The following is a 23,145-nucleotide window of genomic DNA, read 5'->3' as shown; positions in this document are numbered from 1 at the left end:
GTAATGTCAGTGAGAATGGAGTCTGCCAATCTAAAGCAAACAGCGCTGCGAGCTCAGATGTCCCACCCACTTACTGTTCAAACCTATTGTTTAGAAGTGGCAGCCAATCAAAATAAAGCTGGCTGAAAGACAAAAAACCAGGAAGGAAAAAGCAGCTTATTTGAGATAGTGGATGAACCACTGTAAGGGGAAGCACTGAAGCCCAGTATTAGAGAAAGATTATTTTGAACTGTGACAATGTTACTCTATTGAAGTCCAAGAATAAAAACTACGGTGCTGGAAATGAGCGATATAGTTCATTGTATAAGTGTGTAAATCCAAAAATACAGTCAGACGGACTAAAGGAGCACAACTGTAGACATTCTAAAAATATCTTATTGAGCCACTGATAAGTTAAGGACCTGCATGATAGTGAGGAAAGCAAAAAGCCATTCGACCAACAGTACAAAAGCAGCAGTAGGATTTGTTGGATTTACACTTGTTTTTTTCTTCACAACTCAATAGGAAAACTACAGCGGCAGACCGCAGAGCTAATGAAATACAAGGAACATCATTCTTCCACTTCACACAGGTACTGAGCGAGCCAATAGTTGAGAAAACAAGACATGAGCAGTCCCTTTGCATCGCGAAGTAATTTTCTTGGTGCAGTTACACTTGATATAAACACACCTGAACTAGCTGCAGAAGTGCACGAACAAAAGTTAGTAAAATAAAACCAGAAATAAGCTTAACCTTAGGCTAACCAGTTAGTCCTGCCTACTTGTCGTCAGATCTAAGAATAGGTTCTAACAGTAATGCAAACATCACTACCTGAAGTTGTCTGAATTCAACTTTAGCTTCTTGGAACTTTGATGTAAACAGCTTCAGCTTCTTTATGCAGAAAAATGAAATGAGTCAAAAGGGATAACTATCATTTTTCCACATTAGTGCTGTATTGTCCCAAGTCCATTTTGATTATCATTGCAAACTGTTAGCTAAAATAAACCCCCTTAATGCGTTTAGTAGAACTTTTTCACCTTTGGGGCTCCAATCAGGGACACTTATTGATGGGACTTAGTGGAGCAGTGTGCCAAACCAGCAAATCCTCTAGAGGGATTTTCACCCAGCAATGTCTGAGCCCTAATGCTGTCCAATTGACTCCAGATGTTGCAGGACACACACACACACACACACACACACACACACACACACACACACACACACACACACACACACACACACACACACACACACACACACAGAGTGACAGAGGCATCCAGTCCAGTCTGCCGCTCAACTTCCATTCAAGTGTTTATTCATCTCTGCGTTCATCAGCGCAGAGAAACTTAACAAAATGTAGTGTGGACATGGAGGGGGATGAGAAAATCCCATTCCCATTTGTTACATAGGTGCAGATATGCTATAAAAAGCTCTGTGTAATCACTGAGCTATTTATGACAAAAGGCTCAAAGAGTAATCTGGAGCTCCGAAAGCCTAAGCAAAAAAAGTTTAAATAAAACACGAATAACGTGTGGAATGTTTGGTAGAATGTTCCAACTAATACACCAGGACTTTTATTTTAAAAACTCATATTCCCTACCATCTGGCCTGCTAGCATGGCAAAAGTAAGGAAAATGCTAAACAGCCAGAGAAACAGCAAGTGGAGTAGTGATAAGAGAATACCTGAAATGTCCCACAATTTTCAAGCATTACCCGTGATACGCTAAAAGCTGTGGTTCAAGCCTGTGATGATCAAGGCTTGGGGGGTTTGTTATATTCCAAAACTGATCGCAAAACAAGATCTTGAAAAATAGATTTCCAACTCAGCCATTTGATAACAGAAAACAGAAAGACGTGTTGAGGTCGCGCCAGGATCTCTGGTGCCGACGTATCTGAGCAAAAATGTATTTCCTGAAATGTAAATATATTTAAATAGTTTCTATCTTTTTTATTTGGGCTTTTTTAAAAACTTCCTATATTGTCATAATTCTCAGTACATTCTACCTGTGCAAACAAAGCGAATTTAAGATCGCACACTCATTTATGCTGTGAGGATCTGCCTTTGCCCTTTACGTTCTGCCACCTCCCACCTCGCTCTCTTTCAAGCATCTGAGCTGTTATGGTAAGTGCAGGGAAGGGCAGAATTCCAATCATAACAGTGAATTACCCTCTGAATGTTTTGTTGCCATGAGCCAGGTGAGTCATCCGCATTCACAATGATTATTTCCTAAGAATACTAGTTTGTACCCGTGCGTGGATGCAAAAGCAAGCGACGCGGCCGCTGTAGCATGTATTTGTGTGTGTTCAAGAGAGGGAAAGTGATGTCAGTGTGTGTGTGTGTGTGTGTGTGTGTGTGTGTGTGTGTGTGTGTGTGTGTGTGTGTGTGTGGTTATAAAAGCTCTGTGTGAAAGAGAGGGAGTGGAAAGCTTCAAAACATTTTGAGGTCAAAGTGTTGTGTGTTTAGGAAAGTCTGCTGTCTGCGCACACACAGGTCGGGTGTGAATTCTAACTCAGAGTACATGTACATACCTACAGGTAGGCATTCCTTTACCTTTCAGAGGAAAAAACAAGCTTGAACACACACCTCGAGAAAATAAACCACAGACAGGAGAAAGACAGACTATTGCTCGTGATTTTCTAACCACACAGCAATGTAGTAAACTGTTTGTTGTGGATTTTGCACTTATTCATACAATAAAGGCACAAAACAGAGTCGTTTCAGTGCTTGCAGCTTGCCTTGGGGGCCAAAAATGACATGACAGCTGCTGGAGCACATGCTTTGCGAGCATGTGCTCTGGTGTTCTTTACGCTTGTTGTGCACCTTCCAATTTCGGTAACCTGCTGCAGCATGGCCAGGCTCCAGGCACAGGTGTGCGAACGGGTCAGTGTTTGCAAACATGGGATTCCCATGCGGCACTGAGGGAGGCTGCTGTTACCCTTGAAAGAGATAAGATTTTCCACAGAAAACCCCACTAGTGTTTTCTTTTCATGTTATGATTTCTCGCAGTGCTGACATTTCCATTTCAGCACCGCAGTGATGTTTACATCTGAGCTAAATTGCCTAGGAGTGCACGAATGCACCTCAACTGCCAGTGTAAATGGTTACAGGTCTGTTACAACATCACAGTCCCGACCGTCAAGCATAACCTTGACGTTAAGAGGTAGTGGCCGAGGTAGGTAGAACTGCAACATGTTTAGAAAAAATACTTTTAATTTTCTTTATATTAATTTTTAGGCTTAAAAGAGATCTTTGGGTCTTGAATAGCTTGCTTATCTTACACTAAGACTTGGTGCAACTCCTCAGTTCACTGCCTGTCTGAAACAGCACACTCTCCTCTCCTTAAACAAACTAAAGGAGAGGAGAAAGGGCCATATGATGGATATCAGCTTTCACCGGCATACAGAGTGAAGAGTAGAAAAAACTGATCCTGAGCTTTTCTGGGGATTACTCAGACTTACACTGAAAGTCTTATTTAAAACTTTTGTCATGTTTAATATGAGCATCCACTATTGTAACTGTGTGTTCTATATAACAGAAAATAAGGGCAAACATAGTATTTCCTTTGACTTCTCCTGCTCTTTTTCCATTGTTTGGGCAGGTTTGTAAAAGAGATTGTGGTTTAGGTCAATGAATATTAACCTTATTTTTCAAAGCTTGACTTTCTGAGCGTGCCAATGAATTCGTCATAACTCAGAGGACAATCATGCTGCATCTGTGATATATACAATTTGCATGCATGATGCATGGGAATAGATCTCAAAACAAGATCTCAACCATTTGACGCAGAAAATAGAAAGGCGGGTCAAAGTTACTGTGGGATCTCTGGTTTGGACGTATCTAAACAAAAATGTGTTTCCTGAAATGTAAATATATCTAAACAGTTTGTGTCTTTTTCTTTTTTGTTGGCTATATTTTTTCCCACTTTCTGTTCAAAAAGGGTCAAGAAGAAAACAGCTAGAACTGTTTCTGAAATTGTCATGATTAGATGTTGATAGCAATAAAAGCTTGGCTGTGACTCTACCGAAACAGACGACTGCATGGAGACTGTGGGGCAAGGAAACCCTACTAGTCTTTGGTCTTAGATTTTTTTCACAGACAAGCTATAAATGTAATTTAATATGTAAATTATACTTTCATTGTTTTTTAAATTCTCTTGTTAGAACTGCTGGATGAACAGCAGACATCCTGGAAAACCCGTCATTGCTGGGCTGTCTGTCAGTAAGTCAATGCATTGGCTGAAATCTGCAATAAAGTATTCAAGCTGTTGACAGATTGTTCCCCTGGATGAGAAGAAGTGCCAGAGTGACCTGGTTACAAATTTAAAAAAGGAAAATCACCCAAGAAACACCTAAAACCATTAGAGAGTACACATGAGTTTCACTGCTGTACATAGAGAAAATGACACAAATGAAAGTGGTTAGCTGAATCTATCTGTTGTGGTGAAGCGACAGTGGAGCAGAGAAGTGAAGGTGTCAGTTTACTGGTCAATCAGCATTTCTCATCCTCACCTATGGCCACGAGGTCTGGGTAGTGACCGAAAGAATGAGGTCATGGATGCAATGACAGAAATGAGTTCCTTCAAAAGGTGGCTGGACTCGTCCTTAGAGATAGGGTGAGGAGCTCGGGCATTTAAGAGGTGCTCAGAGTAGAGCCACTGCTCCTCCACAACAAAAGAAGCCAGTTGAGGTTTTGCTTGGTGGTTGGACACCTCCTAGGTAAGGTTTTTTGGGGGGTATGGAAGAAGGCCCAGGCAGAGATCCAGGATTCACTGGAAAGATTATATATGTTGGCTGACTTGGCATCCCCTCAGATGAGCTGGAAGAGGTAGGCAGATGTGCCGGCCACAAACCAAACCCAGATAAGTGTTAGGATGTATTGACAGTTTTAAACTTTAAAAGTGCTCCTGTGGCTACTTCTTCAGCTGCACATCTTATTTGTGATTTAGCTAGATTGTTCAGCACTGATTTATTATTGCACTTCCAGAAAGTTGCAGGGTTGTAGGACATTAATGTGAAAATGTAGGCACTTACACGACCTGCTATTTAGTCCTAAGTGTGGCGAGATCCCACAATCCCCAAAATGCAAATCCCTGTCATCTTTTATTATGTCCATCAGGTGAACCTACAGGTCTTTTAAATCCTGTCTAGTTTGTAACAGCGAGCTTTAAATAGGTAAACCTGTAAAACTGATGATGTCCTGTTAGAGCCCTGCCAAGTGAAGCATTAAGACTGCATTAAATGTCAGATAAATGTGAGTGGAGCACTGAAACAGAATGTTACTATGCACTCCCAGAATGAGAGTTTCACCATTACACAGCGCTGTGTAACTAAAGTATGCTTCGGTTTATCAGAGCTTTCAAACTTAAAAATAAAGATTGAGAGCAGCTGTTGGAGTGTTTGGGTAGCAAAGCAAACCTGCAAACTCCTCACCCTCAGTGGTACGTTTGCCCCTCCCTACCCCATTGAATAAACGAGTGCTGCAGTGTTGACAGTTTAGTCCTTGTGTGAAAGAGAGAGGAACAAATGGAACGAGAGAGCCTCTAGCCATCTCTTTTTTTTTACACAACAGGCCATGCAGACACAACAGGGATGGTCAGAGTTGGATTTCTGTGGTTTACCCAAAGAGTAAAGGAAGGAAAAATCCTCTTCTACCTTGATGTGGTTTTTCATTGTGTCTTACATCTGATGAAGTCCACTTTGGCTGGAATTACACACAGCCAAACGCACTCACGGACTGAGCAGTGTTTCTGGTCTCTTCTACACCTGACCTATTTTTTAAAAATCAATTTTCTGCTTTTTTTCCTTTTGCCTCTTGAGCACTTTGTGACACATTTGTTTGTTGAAAGGACTCCAGAGTTACATTTAAGTAGATTTCATATCCAACACTTACCTAAATCCGCAGCTTCTCCGCATGCCTGGCATCAAGCCGCAGGAGAAGAGTGAACAAAGACTGAGCACAGGAGTAGCCTGACAGCTGAGAACTGTGTGATCTGATCACTGAGAAAAATACTGTATGTGTATGCAGTAGATTGATAGTCAGGAAACTGCAGTGTATAATGGAAGTATTCCCTGGATTAATGGTTGGCGAGAGAGACTACCAGCAAAACAGGTTAAATGTGCAGCTATGTGCATACGGTTCCTAACAATGACAAGCGAACCGTATGAGTGGCAGATGAGTTGTTTTGTTGATCAAACCTGTGTATAAAAGACATGGCCGCTGTGACATCACCCTCAAGTTAGTGAAGTACCATCTCAGAGCTTCAAGCTGAGTATTTTGGGTGTTCCCATTATAGCTTTTTTTTTTTAACAAACGTAACAAGCAAGAGGGCGGCTCAGACTGAGAAACCGAAGAATCAACACAATCAAACCCTAGCGGGTTGGGTATAATTGTCGGCAGCAACTGATGATGCGGTGATCCTGATATTTGTAAGCAAGAAAAGGGAGAAACTGAGGTCCTGAATTCTTCCAGTTGTCGCAAGAAGGCAGCAGCAGGGAGAATTTCATCCAGGAGTTGAAGCTGTATCCCAGCCAAGTGAGCCTGAGCAGCCTCTAGCTGTGTGTCCGACATAAAATACAATTATTTTACTATTTTCATATCATTATTCAGAACCAGTGTGTGTTTTGAGCTACGAGCGCAATTGTCAAACTCAGTGGTCCGATTGGTCAGATCTGTTTATTTGCATTTGCGAAAAATCTTGATCCAAAAATAAATAAAATGCTACAAAATTATGTGGTCGCTGTAAACCCCTGCATTAAGATAGATCTCTAACGCACTAAATATTTGTACGAATTTTACGAGTCTGGTGTGTAAACTAGAAACTGAAAGCTTTGTCCATTTTTCAATATACAGTTTATACCCAAACCACAAGCCATTTTTGTTAATGTTTGTTGTCATTTAGATGTAGGAGTGCACAGATTGCACAGCTGACTGCCAACAAGCTGTAATGGTTGTAAAATTATCTTGGTTAGATCAAGAAGTCTGTCTACTGGCTGCTGATTGAGACTGATGAGTTCAACCTCTCTCCTCTCCATCTCTTGTGGCCCCTAATCTCCATCTTTTAACATCACTGTGATTTCCTGATTTCTTGCATCTTATCCGAGTCTAACTGGAAGCAAGTCTTGCCTTTTTAATGTCTCTGGGTCAGAGTAAGAACATCTATAGGAAAGGTGTGGCAGAGCCACTGGTTTCATTTCACTGGTCACCAAGATGAAAAAACAACTGCATGATTTCCCCTAAAATAAGGCTTTTAAAGATTTATAGCACTAAAGCTTTACTTAGAGCATAATCCAGACTACCAACACAATCAACATATTTGATTCATTCCCCCCTTTGTACTGAACAAATGTAATGATAATGTCAAGAATAGAGTAATCCAAGATAGTAACCTTTGCTTCTAGTCTACCTGCTGTGAAAGTCCATTGTGGACTTCTCTCAGTGTGATTGGATTACTAGTTGTCTGTTTGGCCAACTGTGTCTTCAGTGGCCTTCATGTCTCTGCCTTTTTTATATGTCTGCAATTGTATCTGAAAAGCTGTCTCGTGTGTCAAGCACTTTGGCTGATATCACGTCATCTTGGAATTCCTCAAACAAAAGGACTTGTCCTGATCTGCAAAAGTGCAAGTTTTGTGATGCCTCTATGGTTTTTCTACAGTTCGTGTAAGATGGGCAATTGGAGTTTTGGCATCGTTGCACTACAGGATGTCTCAGCCTGCTCAAGCACGCAGACTCATCTGATATGCCAGTTTGAACCCTAATCGAAAGCAGACGTGTCCTCTTCTTTGCCCTAAATTGGTCTGGGACTTGCCCTGGAACAAGCAGCAGTTACAGGTGTAATTGGCACTTTTGTGTTAGTTTGTGATTTATAGCCTGCTAGACACTGAAGATGATGGCAAGTTATCATTATTGTTATTTAGGGCCCTCCAACAGACAATATTTGGGCCAAGGCTTCCTGTTCAATTTTGGATGATCGTTAAGTGTTTTGAGATGCCAAATGCAAGTGCATTCCCTCTTTTGCTCCTTAATCTATGTCTGCTGTTTTCTTACTTTTACATATGGCTGTCGATTGAGCTTGATGCCTTCAACCTCTCTCTGTTCTGTCTCTTCTGGTCATACTGTGATTTTCTAATTCCCATCTTTTTGTCCACTTGTTTCAAAGACGTAAAAGGCACAACTATCAGTCTTTAACTTTAAGTGACATCACAGTTTTAAAATCATCTCCTTTTTTTCCTCCTTTTCACCATGTGAGTCGGATTAGTGTTGCCAAGTCAGATTACGATTTGCATCTATACTTCTCTGCCTTTTGTGTAATTATCATTAAGTAGCTCTCAAACCATGATAAATTGGACAGACGACAATCAGATAAGTCATTAAGGCAGTGTGTCACATTCGGCGCACATGATCGGCCTTCCTCTTGGTGAGCTGTTCTAAATTTCTTCAAGCATGCCAGCAAAATCAACAACAAACTGACAAAAGCCATGGTGAGTTTAGTCACAATAGAACCTGCTTTGCTGTTTTGTTCTCGCAGGCACTATTTGTCATCTGACTTGAGATCCAAATAGGAGTGTTTTGCTGGCTGTGTGTCCCGTGGTTAAAGGAAAATTGGCAGGAGTTAAAGCCAGACTGATAACTAAATTGATAACTGTGTTTTACAGTCATTAGTTTTTGCCCTATTTCTTTGAAAGACCAATGCAGGCTTGTGTGAATGTGTTTATTGATTTGTTAGACGTGATCCAAGGCTATGTAACTTCTGAGGAAATAAATGCCACAGATGACACATTTCTCTCAGACTCACTAGTTTTGTGTACAGATTACAGAGTTCTGATTAAACTTTGGTAAATGTAAAGTTAAGGGTTTGAATGCTGTCATTAGAGGTCATCGTAAGTATAGTCATTCATCATGTGTTTGTTCCACCCTGGGTGCTGGTGCTTATTCTGCTGTCAGGCACTTTGAACACAAGCATTCCTAAACCCCTTTACAAAAAACAGAAAAAATCATTTTATTTGTATTCCAAGAGGTTACAGTTTCCAACAAAGTAATATTAGCTCAAAGGATTTGAAATGTTAAAGACACATGCCTAATTATTCTTGCCCAAATAAGACTGCCGTTGTTCTTGGACAGCAGAAACCACCACATACTGAATTATTAACTACCTCCTGTCAGTATTTTGGCTGTGGATTTGGTGTGGTTTGGCAAACTAACCGGACTGTAGAATTTCTAATTGCTCATCGCGTTATTTTCTTTCTTTATTTTTGAATTCTTTCATTCTGCCAAAAAAATTGTGCTGAATGAAAAGTGCTGATGAGCTGAAACCTGACACACAACCTGAACACCACTAAGAATGGCAAAGCAGTTGCCTAAATGTGGTTTAGGGAAAAAAGTCACATTTACATGCAATGTAAACGTATTCTGCAAACCATGTGGTTTTTGGTGAATGCGAAAAAAATTCTAACCTTGGTCTCCTCAACCTGTTTGTATTCCCAAGTCACCACATATGGATGCTTCTTCAGGACTCCTGAGTGTCACATTGCAACACACTTCGTAACCCGTTAGGATAATTTTTCAATATAGCGGTATTCTGATAGCACCAATAGGAGTAGATAAGCATTTGAAACAGATGCCTTGAGCAGTCAAAAGTACTCTCTTGGTGCCATTACCACTTCGGGACTGTTATCAGTGCTTACTGAGGATGTGTAAGTGAAATGTATTTTTACATAAATCAAACCACATAATTTAATTCAGAAACCTAACTGAGAGCAACAGAAAAGATGAAGTAAAGCAAAACAGAAAAATGAATGTTTAAAAAAGAAACTTCTGACAGTGACTTTGCTGTGAATGTTTCTTTAAAACAGAATCATTATCCGTTGGTGTCCAATTACGATATGACCAGAACACCAAACAACACCTTGTGCCAATGACATTTGATAAAATGATAGTGTTTGATGCTCTGGATATATAACACACACTCAGACTACCCACTGAAATATTCAGCTCGGTAGGAAAATTCATTGACAACAACAGTAATAACTTATTTTTAGAAATGTTACAGTGGAAAATTTCATCATTTGCTTGTTCCAGTTAATTGTTTTAATACAAAACATTTCAAACACTATATATATTTTTAAAAAACTATCAGATTTATGTAAAATAAGAGTAAGCCTTACTCATTTTTCTCTTCTCTCTTGGTCTGAGCTGATTGAATTTTGCATGCTGCCAAATCTAACACATTCTACCTTGTGGTTCTGTCACATTAGTTATCACGTTCCAAATGCAAATAACTGAGATAAACTACATTTTTGTAAGCACAATGGTAATACTGTACCAGGGGGAAAACACTGCTGCTGCCAACTGATTTTTGGTGTGATTCTTGCAAGAGGAAACCACTGGGGCAGAAAGATGAAGCCAGTGTAGAAGTGCCAAAAAGACAAACAAGCTGCATTTCCTTCAGAGATTACGGGAACCTGGTTTCAAAAGTGAGTTACTCACCATTTATTTGCATTAATTCTCATCTTAGCAGTGTTAGAAAGCACGTTTACCGCATGGTCTTTGTGTGTGTGTGCGTGCATTTCACCCATGATGTTTATGGATGGAGCTTGCAAAAACCAGGCTTGGCTCATGTTAATCAGTGCTGGGATCATTGTTCAAAAAAAGTACTGTATTACACATTAGTAATGAGGCACATTAGTTAATTACTCTCCAGAGAAAATAATTTGTTACACTACTCGTTACACTGTTTTCTTGTTGTTCTGTACATTAGCCCAAAACGCAGTATCTCATAATAACCAGTTAACAATATAACCCTGGGGCTACAATCCCACAAACCAACACTAATCCCTATCCTAATAAGGACACACATATGATCTTTCTTTTAGTTTTTACATATGAACAAGAACTTGATGACACAAAGCAAAGATGAAAACCAGCCCAAACAGAGTCTGCAAGCCTGACCACTGATCACTGCCTTTGTTACCTCTTCAGTTTAAGACTCACGCTTGTCTTTGGGCTAGATTAGCATTAGCATCCTGTCTGTACAGGTCTCAGCAAAGAGTTGAAGTTGCGTTAGCGGTATAATGACGCTGTTTCTGTCCTGGACACACTTTGCATTTGCCATCTGCTCTTAACCTTAATGTGTAATAAAAAATAAATGCAATGTCTATATCTCATCTCTAGAACGTGCTACAGTAATGTGTTACTTTGTAACGTGTTACACCCAACAGTGGTGTTTAAATGATAACTCCTGTCAAATATGGTCACATGCAAAAAGCATAGTGCCACTAATTGTACATGTTACTGGCATTAAGAAAAATAGTTTGAGAGTCATATAAAGACCTTTACACTCAGGGAAAACACTATGACAAATGACTGTTTTTTATCATTTGAAAGATTTGAGTCATTTGAATATCCCATGAAGTTTTTAATTTGCCTTCACACATCTATTGACTGCTGGGTTGCAGCACACCACATCACTTGCAACATGTTTCTCGAGGAAGTCAGGCATTGCCTAACCTCTGCTTTATCATTAGTTTTGCAATGCTTATTAGATGCAGGCAAATTAACCACTATTGTCCTTCCACATGCTTGCAGCAAGAAGTCATGATATTAGATACCAAATGATATACGCTATATCAGCTGGGCTGTCTTTCCCTTTGGTTTTACTAAACCCAAAAACTGAAATGAGTAAGTGCAACGCCTTTAATGTGTTTATCTTTCATTATCCAGACATAACTCAGACTGTTCATGTTTAAATGTGAAAAAAGGAATAGTATTGCAGAATCAGTTCAGGTCATGTTGTGTTTCAGATCTTAAACTGAAACAACTGAAAAGTGAAGTAGCTTGTAAAATCACTAAATGGTCTCGGAATAGAAATACAAGTGAGATTAAAGGCCTCAAATACTTGCAGCAGATATAGTGCAGATTACAGATTAAGCATCCAGTCAGTCTTGAAAAGGAACACAGGACCAGGGTTGGGAAGGTTACTTTTAAAATGTATTCCACTACCGATTACAGAATACATGCCCCAAAATGTATTTTGTAATGTATTCCATTACTTTACTCAATGAGAGTAACGTATTCTGAATACTTTGGATTACTTAATATACACTCAACAAAAATATAAACGCAACACCTTTGTTACTGCTCCCATTCCCCATGGGATGGACGTAGAGACCTAAAATTCATTCCAGATACACAATATAACCATCCCTCCCAAACAGTGGTCACAAATCAGTCCAAATGTGTGGTAGTGGGCACATCTGCTATATTGAGATAATCCATCCCACCTCACAGGTGTGCCACATCAGGATGCTGATCTGACATCATGAGTAGTGCACAGGTGTACCTCAGACTGCCCACAACAAAAGGCCACCCTGGAATGTGCAGTTTTTTGCGCTATTGGGGGTCTGGGGACCCAGAACCGGTCAGTATCTGGTGTGACCACCATTTGCCTCATGCAGTGCAACACATCGTCGCATGGAGTCTATCAGATTGTCAATTGTGGCCTGTGGAATGTTGGTCCACTCCACTTCAATGGCTGTGCGAGGTTGTTGGATATTCGTGGGAACTGGTACACGCTGTCGTATACGCTGGTCAAGCACATCCCGAACATGCTCAATGGGTGACATGTCCGGTGAGTATGCTGGCCATGCAAGAACTGGGAGCTGCCAACTCAGCTGCCAACTGCCCTGAACAATGTGAACCATGATTCATCCGTGAAGCGCACACCTCTCCAACGTGCCAGACGCCATCGAATGTGAGCATTTGCCCACACAAGTCTGTTACGGCGACGAGCTGGAGTCAGGTGAAGACCCCGATGAGGACGATGGGCATGCAGTTGAGCGTCCCTGAGACGGTTTCTGACAGTTTGTGCAGAAATTGTTTGGTTGTGCAAACCAATTGTTCCAGCAGCTGTCTGGGTGGCTGGTCTCAGACGATCTTGGAGGTGAACCTGCTGGATGTGGAGGTCCTGGGCTGGTGTGGTTACACGAGGTCTGCGGTTGTGAGGCCAGTTGGATGTGCTGCCATATTCTCTGAAACGCCTGTGGAGACGGCTTATGGTTGAGAAATGAACATTCAATGCACGGGCGACAGATCTGGTTGACATTCCTGCTGTCAGCATGCCAATTGCACGCTCCCTCATTGCTTGTGGCATCTGTGGCATTTTGCTGTGAGACAAAACTGCACATTCCAGGGTGGCCTTTTGTTGTGGGCAGTCTGAGGTACACCTGTGCACTACTCATGATGTCAGATCAGCATCCTGATGTGGCACACCTGTGAGGTGGGATGGATTATCTCAATATAGCAGATGTGCCCACTACCACACATTTGGACTGATTTGTGACCACTGTTTGGGAGGGATGGTTATATTGTGTATCTGGAATGAATTTTAGGTCTCTACGTCCATCCCATGGGGAATGGGAGCAGTAACAAAGGTGTTGCGTTTATATTTTTGTTGAGTGTATTATCATGCTTTTTACAACTACATGAATGTACTATTGCTGTGTGATTTATTACTATTACTAAAGGTTACTTGCCATACCAATACCAACTAGATGTTTAAATTTTAATATAAATGAGTAACAGTAGTGTGGACATTAGGTAAGGCTGCACTTTTTGCAGCGATCTCCTATAGAAAACTATTCCGTGCGTATATAAAGGGACCTCTGGCTAATACATCGGGTTCGTGTCGGGCTCATAGCCGAAAACTAGCTTTACTTTGTTGTCTGGGTCAACTTTTCTAATGAGAGACAGAGAGAGGGATTGAAAGGCTGCTTCAACGGAACTTTTTGTTTCGGAGGAAAACACAAACACAGCGTAAAGTTGAGTCTTAATAGCTCACTTACAACTGGGCTCATCAGGCACTCTTTTTGGCTGCAGTGGTTATTATTATATTTACATGCTTCCACCTCCTGTTTCTGTTACATGTATTCTGTTACTCCCCAATACTGCACAGGACTCTCAGGAAATAAACTTACTGTCAGGCAAACCACCAGGCAAAGCACAGACGAAGAGTGAGTCACCTTTATAGCATGCAAAGCCTGTGCAACTAGTACTAGAATTATGACTACATTGGACCATAAGAGGCCAGCCATCAGTGGAAGTAATACGGTGGAAGACAAGGGTATGGAAGCTGGTTTCATTCTGATTTAATACACACTGCACCATAGTTCCAAGCTCCGTATATTTCATAAATATTTAATGCAGATTTTTGAAGAATAGTCCAATTGTAGCGTCCTTGTCTAGTGATAGGGTTAGCGTGCATTGCTCTCATGTTTCCAACTGCCACATAAACACATCATTCAAACAGCCTTTCCAGTGCATTACCACCCCACATTTATACAAGCCTCCTTTCACTTAAAGTGTTCTTTGATTATTGTTACTTCACTCAGATGTTTGAATGATGGATTTAATGCTACACAAATATGAACCTACTGACCAGTTATACTGGGGAGTCAAACATAATGTGTGTGGTAAACCCAAGTCATAAATCCAAGCTTCTTCTTCTCGCTCATTCATCATAACTCAGTCAAATCTTGACACACAGACAGGAAACACATCGCATTCAGTGTAAGTTATAGTTTGCATCAAAAATGCACTTCACTTGGAAATCACAGAAACAAAACATAGTTCAGTACTTGGCTGAGAATGATTATGCTTTTGTTTTTTCTTCCCTATCAAGTAATCAAATCATAGTTGCCTGTACATTCAGGAGTACCCTGTAAACAGGAACTTGAATTGCTAATTTAGCATACAGTCAGAAATGTATCCACAGGGTGTGTTTGCCCCCAGCCAATGTCACTAATGCAACAGAGAGATCAGTAAAATCAGTCCTTTATTCCTGAGTGATAAAAGCATGGATAGGCCAACAATGGAATCCAGGGACGGCTGAAGAATGCTGAAAAATGAAGCCACTGTGGAAGTGGTAAAAACTCCAGTTCCTCTTGAGCCACTTGAGACAGTATTCATTTTCAGCCTCTATGAACAGCTTCACTTTAACTCTGAGGAAGTTGGATGTTTTTAAGTCATCCACCTAGATTACTGAGTTAGAGGTGTGGCCAAACTGATTATGGGAGTCCTGTCACAGGCAGCTGGAAGCCAGGCCAACGTCTGCTAGGCCTCAGACATTGAATTAGACCTCTTCACTAATTGTTCGTAGTGTTGATACCTTCAGGAGCATTTTAATGGGTTATTTGACTAACATTAAGGCTTACTGTTTTGGTATAGACCACCACAGAATTCTGTGCATAAATTTTGCTGACTTAATTTCTACCTTTTTGTTCGTCTGTTACTTAGTTTTAGCTTAAATGTGACAAAACCCATATTATGTCATACACTAATGATGGCTACCTAGAATTTAAAAAAAAAGAAAGAAAGAAAGATGGCAAAACATGTTAGTGTTAGTGCCAATGTGTTTCACACCACTGGAAACATTTCTTTGATGATTACCCCAAATTTGGGGTTTCTGGGCTTTGAGATAAACATTAGTTGGGATTAGTATTATGTTTGGTTTAGAATTAAACCATATGAGGGGACATGTATAGGGAACTGAGTTTGTGTACAATGACTATGAGTCTGTGTTAAAAACACCAGGCAGCAGGTTTCTCCCCGAGGCCACCTGAACAACTGCCAGCTCAAATATCAAAGGTGGCCACATCAGTCCTCACAGACGTCACCTATAGGCATTTCATTCTATACGGAGAAAAAGAAGATTGCGCATCATCTTAGACACATTGGACATGTGTGCTTTTTTTTCATTTTTTCAATGAAACATTAAAGTTGAGTGGGATCCCGCTGCTGCTAAAAAGTAGAGAAAAACACAAAACTCTTCCTCCAAGGGAGTCATTTTTCATGGAAGTGACGTTAAGAAATGAAAGACAACATAATCTGTAGTAAAAGCAGCACCTCCATGTCATGTCTTGGCAAATCAAATAATGACTGTTAATTTAGCAGATGTGAGAAGCACCATAGATTACGCATGGGCCACTTGGGTGCTATAAATCTCTGCTGAAACTGACAGATTGGAAGAGAATGTGACCTGACTTTGCCTGCAGTTTTATAGTTTTAGCGGGGAAACCATAATCATCTTAATGGTGAAAGACCCCAGATCTTAATCTGATATAACAACTAAATGAAATCAGGTTGCAAATTGGATTAGTGTGACCAAAAATAATGAAAACGTGTACATAATCTTTTTAGACACCATCTGACCGTCAGACTCCTTTTGACGAAGGGAATAGTCGAGTAGCTAAATACAAAAGATATGGAATATAGCATAGAATTGTTATTTTTAGTTTAGTTCATTTTTTTTTGTCTTATTTATTTATTTTGACCCTGTGAGATAAACAACACAGACAAATGGTTTCATAAAACAATCTGGCATTTAAAAAAAGTCACTGGTTAACTAATGGTTGTGTTTTGTAGCCAGGCTTGTCTGTGGTTGCCCCTCAATCCGACCCCTGCATCCCCTATTGAGTACTTTTACTACAGATGCCGATATATCTGTGCTCCTGGTAAATCTAAGATATTCAGCAGAGCATATCTCCACATGATATGAATTTTTACTTGAAAAGCTCATAATCTTTTCTGTTTAATAAGGAACACTAAAAGTTAAACAAAAATTAAAAAAATATGGATGCAAATGTTACCTCTCAGTGCTGACTAGGGTGACCTGATGTCCCTCTTTATGTGGGACTATACGGCCTTTTGCCCCTGTCCCACAAACTGAGTCGATGTCCCACATTTTGACTGGCTCTGTGTGATGTGCGTCTGCACAGTTTAGTTCTATTTTTATTTCTAAGTTAGATAAGAAAATTTCAGACTACCTCCCAGCATTAGTAACAGGCCCCACATTGTTCCACAGAAACAGTTTTTGGCCCACATTTGTTTTTTGGGGATCTAGTCACCCTGGTGCTGGCATTGACCTCCAGAGAGGAGCTAAGCTATATTAGCTAAGATTGTGTATCAGATTTATGTCTCAAATTTGCATAGCCAGAAATAAATAAACAAGTTAAATAATTCGCCTTGCAAGTCCAACGGGAAGCAGTCGTTGTGATTAGTTACCTACTTCCCATAAATGTTCTGTGTGCAAGGTCAGATTAGGAGCGTTAGGAGATGTTTGAAAGGATTTCATTTAGTGCTTTCAGTCAGCCACAGTCTCTAAATTTAGTGACAAAAAAGTGAGGTATTTAGGTACTTCTGCTACTGTTTTAACTCCATTAAATAGATATTAATTTGTTCTGGAAAAACTGACATTTTGAAAGGTCATAAGACAGCAAAGCCGAATACTGGCTCTCTTATGTTTAGCCAGGCAGGTTTTATGTATATACATAAATAACCACTTAAAAAGCTTTTTATGGGAATTCATCACAGAGTTTCCCTCTTAATTTGGAATAGTGTGAGTGGAAAGAAAACTGTCTGGGAAGGAGACGTAAAGAGTGAAGAATGAAGGACATAACGATCTAGACAGTGGAGGTGAGGGAGATAAAGAAAATCGTTGAGACAGGGAGGAAGATTACCGTCTCAAAACTAACAGAAAGAGGACAGCTGGACTGTCATATGACTGCACTGCAAGGAAGGCCAAGCCTCACCTTGAAACCTCATGATCTCTATCTACTCTGACTCTCTGGGAATTGTGGGAATTACCGTTAAAGAAAATGAAGAAAAAAAAATAGACAAGCAAACAGAATTGTGCTAATGAGGATTTCCATTTAGAGCCTTTTATATCACAGCAAGACTCAAGGTTACAGGTCAAAGTAATGAACATCTTAAATGAATTGTGGAGGATGTATACGTGCATGCGTCTGCAACTCCCCTGCTTTGTGTCGTTTCTGTTCTACAGAGCAGAGCTGCCTAATCCCCATCCTTACAGTATGTTTTGCTCTAACTAGTCATAAAAATGTGCAGCGTAAACACTCTGCTAAATGTGTAAACCATGTCAGAGCAGGCGAGGCTGAGAATCTGTGACCATAGGATGAAAGAATCAGCTTGGTCCACACCAAAGACCAAGGGAAGACAGGAGGGAAATTAAAGATCGTGGTAAACCCACTAATACTTTGCTTTCCTCACCCTTTTGGTATTAAGACTGCTCTTGATTCATTTGCTTGACATTTAGGCTTTAACTGCATGTTGATGACCAGAAATCTTTTAAGAAAAGTGCTTGAAGTCTCGAGTACTTGACTTTAATTACAAAACACTCAAAAAGCATCTCAAACCAAACATAGTCGAGGGCTTTTGGGGATGTCGGCATTATAGATGGACCTCTGGGACCAGAAAAGTTACTACTGGTCCTTGTGAAGGTGACATTTCTTCACTTTCACTTCTCCAACTATTTTATGGAATAGTAATGCTAGATTGAACATGTTCTGCCAACTTTCTGTTTAATCCAAGTCCATAATACTGCATTAAAGTTTCAATGGTTGACCAAAAATGTAGAAAAGATGATTGCAGAACACGATGTAATGAAAATAAATGAGAAATTAAATTCATAATTTCTGAATATTTTTCATTTGTTTTAATTTGCAGCTTCTTGTTGCATCTTTTTTTATTTTGAAAGTTTAATTTACAAACAGTAACAGGCTCAAACAGACCAAACAGAACCTTTTCAGATGTTTTTTTTTTAGTACAGAACCAGAAACTGGAAAACACGGTCAGAAACCTGAGCAAGGACTTTGCATGATTTTTTGTGACTTTATTTGTTGTTTCAACTATCGGATTTATTTGGAATTTGGAATTTATCTCAATTAATAATTAACTTGTAAAATGCAGTTGCTGAACAGCTCCATAAGGTGGTGCCATTTTCCTATTTGTGTTTGAGTTTGAGTTTTTAGTTGTACACAGACACTGACGAAGCGTATGTCGTAATGGCCTCCTATTGTGTGGTAGAAGTTGAGTACTGGAGAACAAAGCGCTAGTGTAGAAATCTCCATTTCCATAATCCCACAAAGTTCTAAGATAGGAAGCTGTCCCATGCTAGATAAGCTAGCCGACTTTTGCTAGTTTTTCCACAGGCACCATCGCATATTACAGGCTTTGTACCCTCATGATTTAATTGTTTAATTGTTTTTCCCCCTCAGTGTGGGAGGTTGTGCTGCACACATAAATGCCTTTGTGAATATATTGGTAATTAGCACATTTTCCAATGCTAGATATCAGAAAAGTGGCGTATCCGAGTACAGAAGCAGATACCTGTTGATATTCCTTTTTGGTCATCTATGTCCCACTAGTGGGACCCACAGTTTAAAAACCACTGCTTTAAACTAACTAACTTCACAACAAGAATATTTGAACATTAAGGCATTTTGGCTTCTGTGCTCTCAGCCAGAGCACTCAGCTCACATGTGAACGTACTGAAAAGAAACATGATGAATATAATGATTTTTTTTTTCCTGCTGCCCATCACCCTTTGTGAATTTTGCATGGACCTTAAGCTGAGTACGAGCAGTAGGCCCATCCTGAAAGAATACCCTCATCACTGTTAGTTAATAATAACTGAATTAAAACAAGTTTATTTCAGGAAAATATACCAAATGAGCACACTATACATGTTTTTAAATAATTTGTTTTTTAGCCAAAGTATGTTAATAGCACAGGACTTGTCGGTAGTGATTTCTGCATAACTCTAAATGAATTTGAAATTTGTTACAGCCACAAAAAGCTGAGAATGGGATCCAAGATTGATTCTCTGGGTTTGTCCCACTAAATATATCCCAACACTGATTCTGTAAAAGCCTGCTTGCATTTAAAAGATAATGTACTACTTTCATTTCCATGGTAAAAGTTGTTAACCCTCTCAAGGCAGGCGTTGTCGATTTGCAAGAGTTAAAAACTAACAACCCCACATACATATTTTATGAGTGTTTTTTTACTCAGAAGTACCACTGCAGGACTTGGTTGTGCATTAGCAACAAAAAGTTTAATTTGAGCCTGAGAGGGTTGCATTTTTTGATATATACATTTTCGCTTTATCCTTCCCTCATACATCTGTTGGATTTTTTGTTTTCTGTGATCTAATAAAACTAATTTGCCATTTTTGGAAAGATTTAATTGTACAGTTTCTGGATATGTAGAAAAATGCCAGTTGTAAAGTGAATTATACATAATCCTGCAGGAGAGGTGAAAAAACATCACATGTTGAGGGGAACAGATTTCCAGAAGAAGAAGGGGGTTCGGGGACACTACAGCTTCTGGTCAGTCCATCTGGAAATGTCACAAAACATCTGTGATGGGATAACACTGGTGACCCACCCAGACTGCCTTTTCCTGGCTGATGCTCCAATCCAACTCCATTGGTCAACAAGAGACCAATTAAACAGAACAGTGATTTCATCTGTTTCTTTATTTAAGTTTCTATCTGGTGAGGAAAAATGTACTAAGCACACTTTTTGGTGTTGTATAGTTACAGTCGCACATTTTTACACCTCCAAACTTCTTGGCACGATCTCTGCCATTTTCACTCTGCACATTCGTTAAAGTTGATTTTATGCCTCATTACGTTTGTTTCTGTTGAAATAAGCTCGCTCTGATTTTGATCTTTGGTTGTTGTGTTTTTGGCGGCAGTCCTTTGATAGCTGCGCATTCATAATTTCCCGACATGTTTTCTCAAGCTACTCTTGGAATTTAAACCAAGGTGATTTAAAAGAAAAACTGCCACAAGAAATGAAAGTAGAACAAAAACTATACAAACAAGTTATGAGATGAGATGCATAAACAAGAGAAAAAAGTTAAACTATCCACAATAAAAGTATAGTGTTTTTAACCATATCTACTGTACTTCATGTTCTTACACTGAGCACCGCCCCTACGCTGTTCACAACCCTAACTCCTTATTTTTTCTCCATTCTTCCTGCAGTAAAGCACAAAATGAACGCTGTTAAACTGCAGCTGCATGGCATGCCCGCACGCAACAGCTCACAGCTGGAGCAGCAGCTTCTCTCAGGATTCCTGGGAGGCCATCATTGACTCAAGTGCCCATAAAGTTACGGAATTGAGCCGGTGTCTCCCTCTCTCGCCTCCTTCCATGTGTCCTAATTTCCCAGTCCTGCTGTGTGTCTGGATGTCAGGAAAGGCTCAAATCCGCCACCGCAACAGCTGCTCCGGCGGCCTCTTGGCGTGCATACACACTTCGACGCACGCACGTACTCAGAAAAGTGTACGAGAAGCAGCAGCAGGGACTCATCCACCAAAAAGGCTGAATACGCCCACAGATGCGCGCCATTACACAAAGCTGCCCAGACCACAGATCCTACAATACACGCGCCTCATCGGGCCATCATGTTAGTCCACGCACCCGCTAACAGCATCAGTATTTCTGGGAGGATTATGCGACTCATTTAACACCTGCCAACAATGAAATCTGAAGTCTGAGGTGGTTTGATGGAAGGGAACAAGGTTATACAATGTACCCACGTGCACCTACTCCAACCCCAATTCAAATATTTTAAGTATGTTTTCACATTCATTTTAAACGAGTTGGGAATGTTTCTTGCATGCGCATTTTTAACAAAATACTAATTTAAAGTACTGAAGTTCAGTACGTATGAAGATTCTGGAGAGGGTATCTTTGCGCCCGGAGAGCTCTCACTTTTTCTTTTCTTTTTTTTTTCTTCTTAGGTCTAACAGGTTTTAGTCTGCATGCGTATACAAACAACGGGCACGCACACACACGGAACGAGCAACAAGCAAAGAGGGAGAGCAGTGCGCACAGGCCACCTTTATTGTAGGAGTCATCCGTGACACATCAACTTTCACAGCCACTAACCGCGATCTGAGGAGCAATTAGCGCGTGGGTAATCCAGAGGCACATCGTTCTCGTGCGCATTCGGCCAGATCCGCTGGTAAAACTCCCGCGTGTGACTAAACAACAGGAGTTCCAAACATTTGTATGCGTAAACCAACTTTGTAAATAGCCAACCTTCAAGTCTACCTGTTCCAAACTCCGAGGAAAACGTGCAACATACGTTACTTTGTCCATTCTGGGTAGTTTCCCTTTTTACTTGGTTTTACTGACCAAAGCTTAAAGTTAGAAGGTGAAATAGTCGGTGAACACAAAATAACACAGTTTTTTTTAAACTAAATACGAAATCTTCAGCACATATTTAGACGCGATTCTCTACCAAATTCAGGATTTCTGAAACTTTTTAAAGCCATTTGTACAAGTTGTAAATCCAGCAGCTCTGAGCATCTGAGTCTGTTACCATCGTTTAAATAATGTTGAGCAAGTCGCACACTTTGGCTTATACCTGGTGTCAAAGAACCAAAGAGTTTTGCAGCGACAAAAATACTCCACTAAGTTCCCAGTTAAATGAAATCAGTTGTTCCTACCGTAATAAAGGTAACCATAGCATCGGCGGGTTAGTATCCAACAGAGTCGACATGAAGGTGATTAATTTTTACACTGAATCCTTCGGCGAAAACTTCCCACTTTGTGAGGGCTGCCGCTTGTCTGTGCGCCACACTAGTTCTGTGTGGACAAGATCAGGGTGTGCGTAATGCTCTCTCTCTCTCTCTCTCTCTCTCTCTCTCTCTCTCTCACACACACACACACACACACACACACACACACACACACACACACACAAAAACACACTCACACTCGCTCTCTCTCTCTCTCTCTCTCTCTCTCTCTCTCTCTCTCACACTCTCTCTCTCTCTCTCTCTCTCTCTCTCTCTCTCTCTCTCTGGACAACATAATCTACGCCGCTCTTTCTGTTACAGGACAGATGGCTCTTGGCGCATGCAGCAGCAAAGAGCAAAGACCTGCATGCATGCATGCGGCCACTGTCTGTCAGCGAAGCAAGCCTACTGACATGAATTAGGACACAGAATTAGGAGCGTGTGAGTGTGTGCGTGCCGCGCGTGTGATTAATGCTCTCTTTCAGTTTGTCTGTATGTAGTTCTGGCTTTTATTGGTCAAATTCTTCAAAGCCTAAAACTAAGATTAAACTGCAGTCTGAGTAACAGTACAAGTTTTAGACAGAAAATTTCATTCAGATTGTTTTATAGTCTATAAAAACTGGTAAATCATTGTAATTTGGGCAACATTAGTGTGTCAAACTTTTATTTGCAAGTTCCTAAAAAATCTGACTCAGCTTCTTGTAAGAGTCAGTTTCAAGCACTTTATTTAATTCTAAAACACATCAGACTTTGCTAAAGAGGACAAAGTCCTGTTAGTCCTC

At 40.3% G+C, this 23,145-nt stretch overlaps 1 protein-coding gene across 1 annotated transcript in view; it reads right to left on the bottom strand.

Annotated features, from left to right (window-relative positions):
• Positions 1-22,423, bottom strand: part of ntf3 (neurotrophin 3) — a 39,405-nt gene extending 16,982 nt beyond the window's left edge. Inside the window, exon 1 of the mRNA XM_086269821.1 lies at positions 22,292-22,423. Within this exon, the coding sequence (XP_086125947.1) occupies positions 22,292-22,309 (18 nt within the window). The 5' untranslated portion in view covers positions 22,310-22,423. The remainder of the gene's footprint in view (positions 1-22,291) is intronic.
• Positions 22,424-23,145: the final 722 nt, after the last annotated feature.

This window comes from Aulonocara sp. 'chitande type north' Nkhata Bay, linkage group LG17 (genome assembly GCF_057382095.1).
Source record: "Aulonocara sp. 'chitande type north' Nkhata Bay isolate Kocher_YH1m ecotype deep benthic linkage group LG17, A_spYH_male_GT1.1, whole genome shotgun sequence".
Lineage (NCBI taxonomy): Eukaryota > Metazoa > Chordata > Actinopteri > Cichliformes > Cichlidae > Aulonocara > Aulonocara sp. 'chitande type north' Nkhata Bay.
The sequence above is the reverse complement of the archived record's forward strand: the minus strand, read 5'-3'. Positions and strand labels throughout refer to the sequence as shown.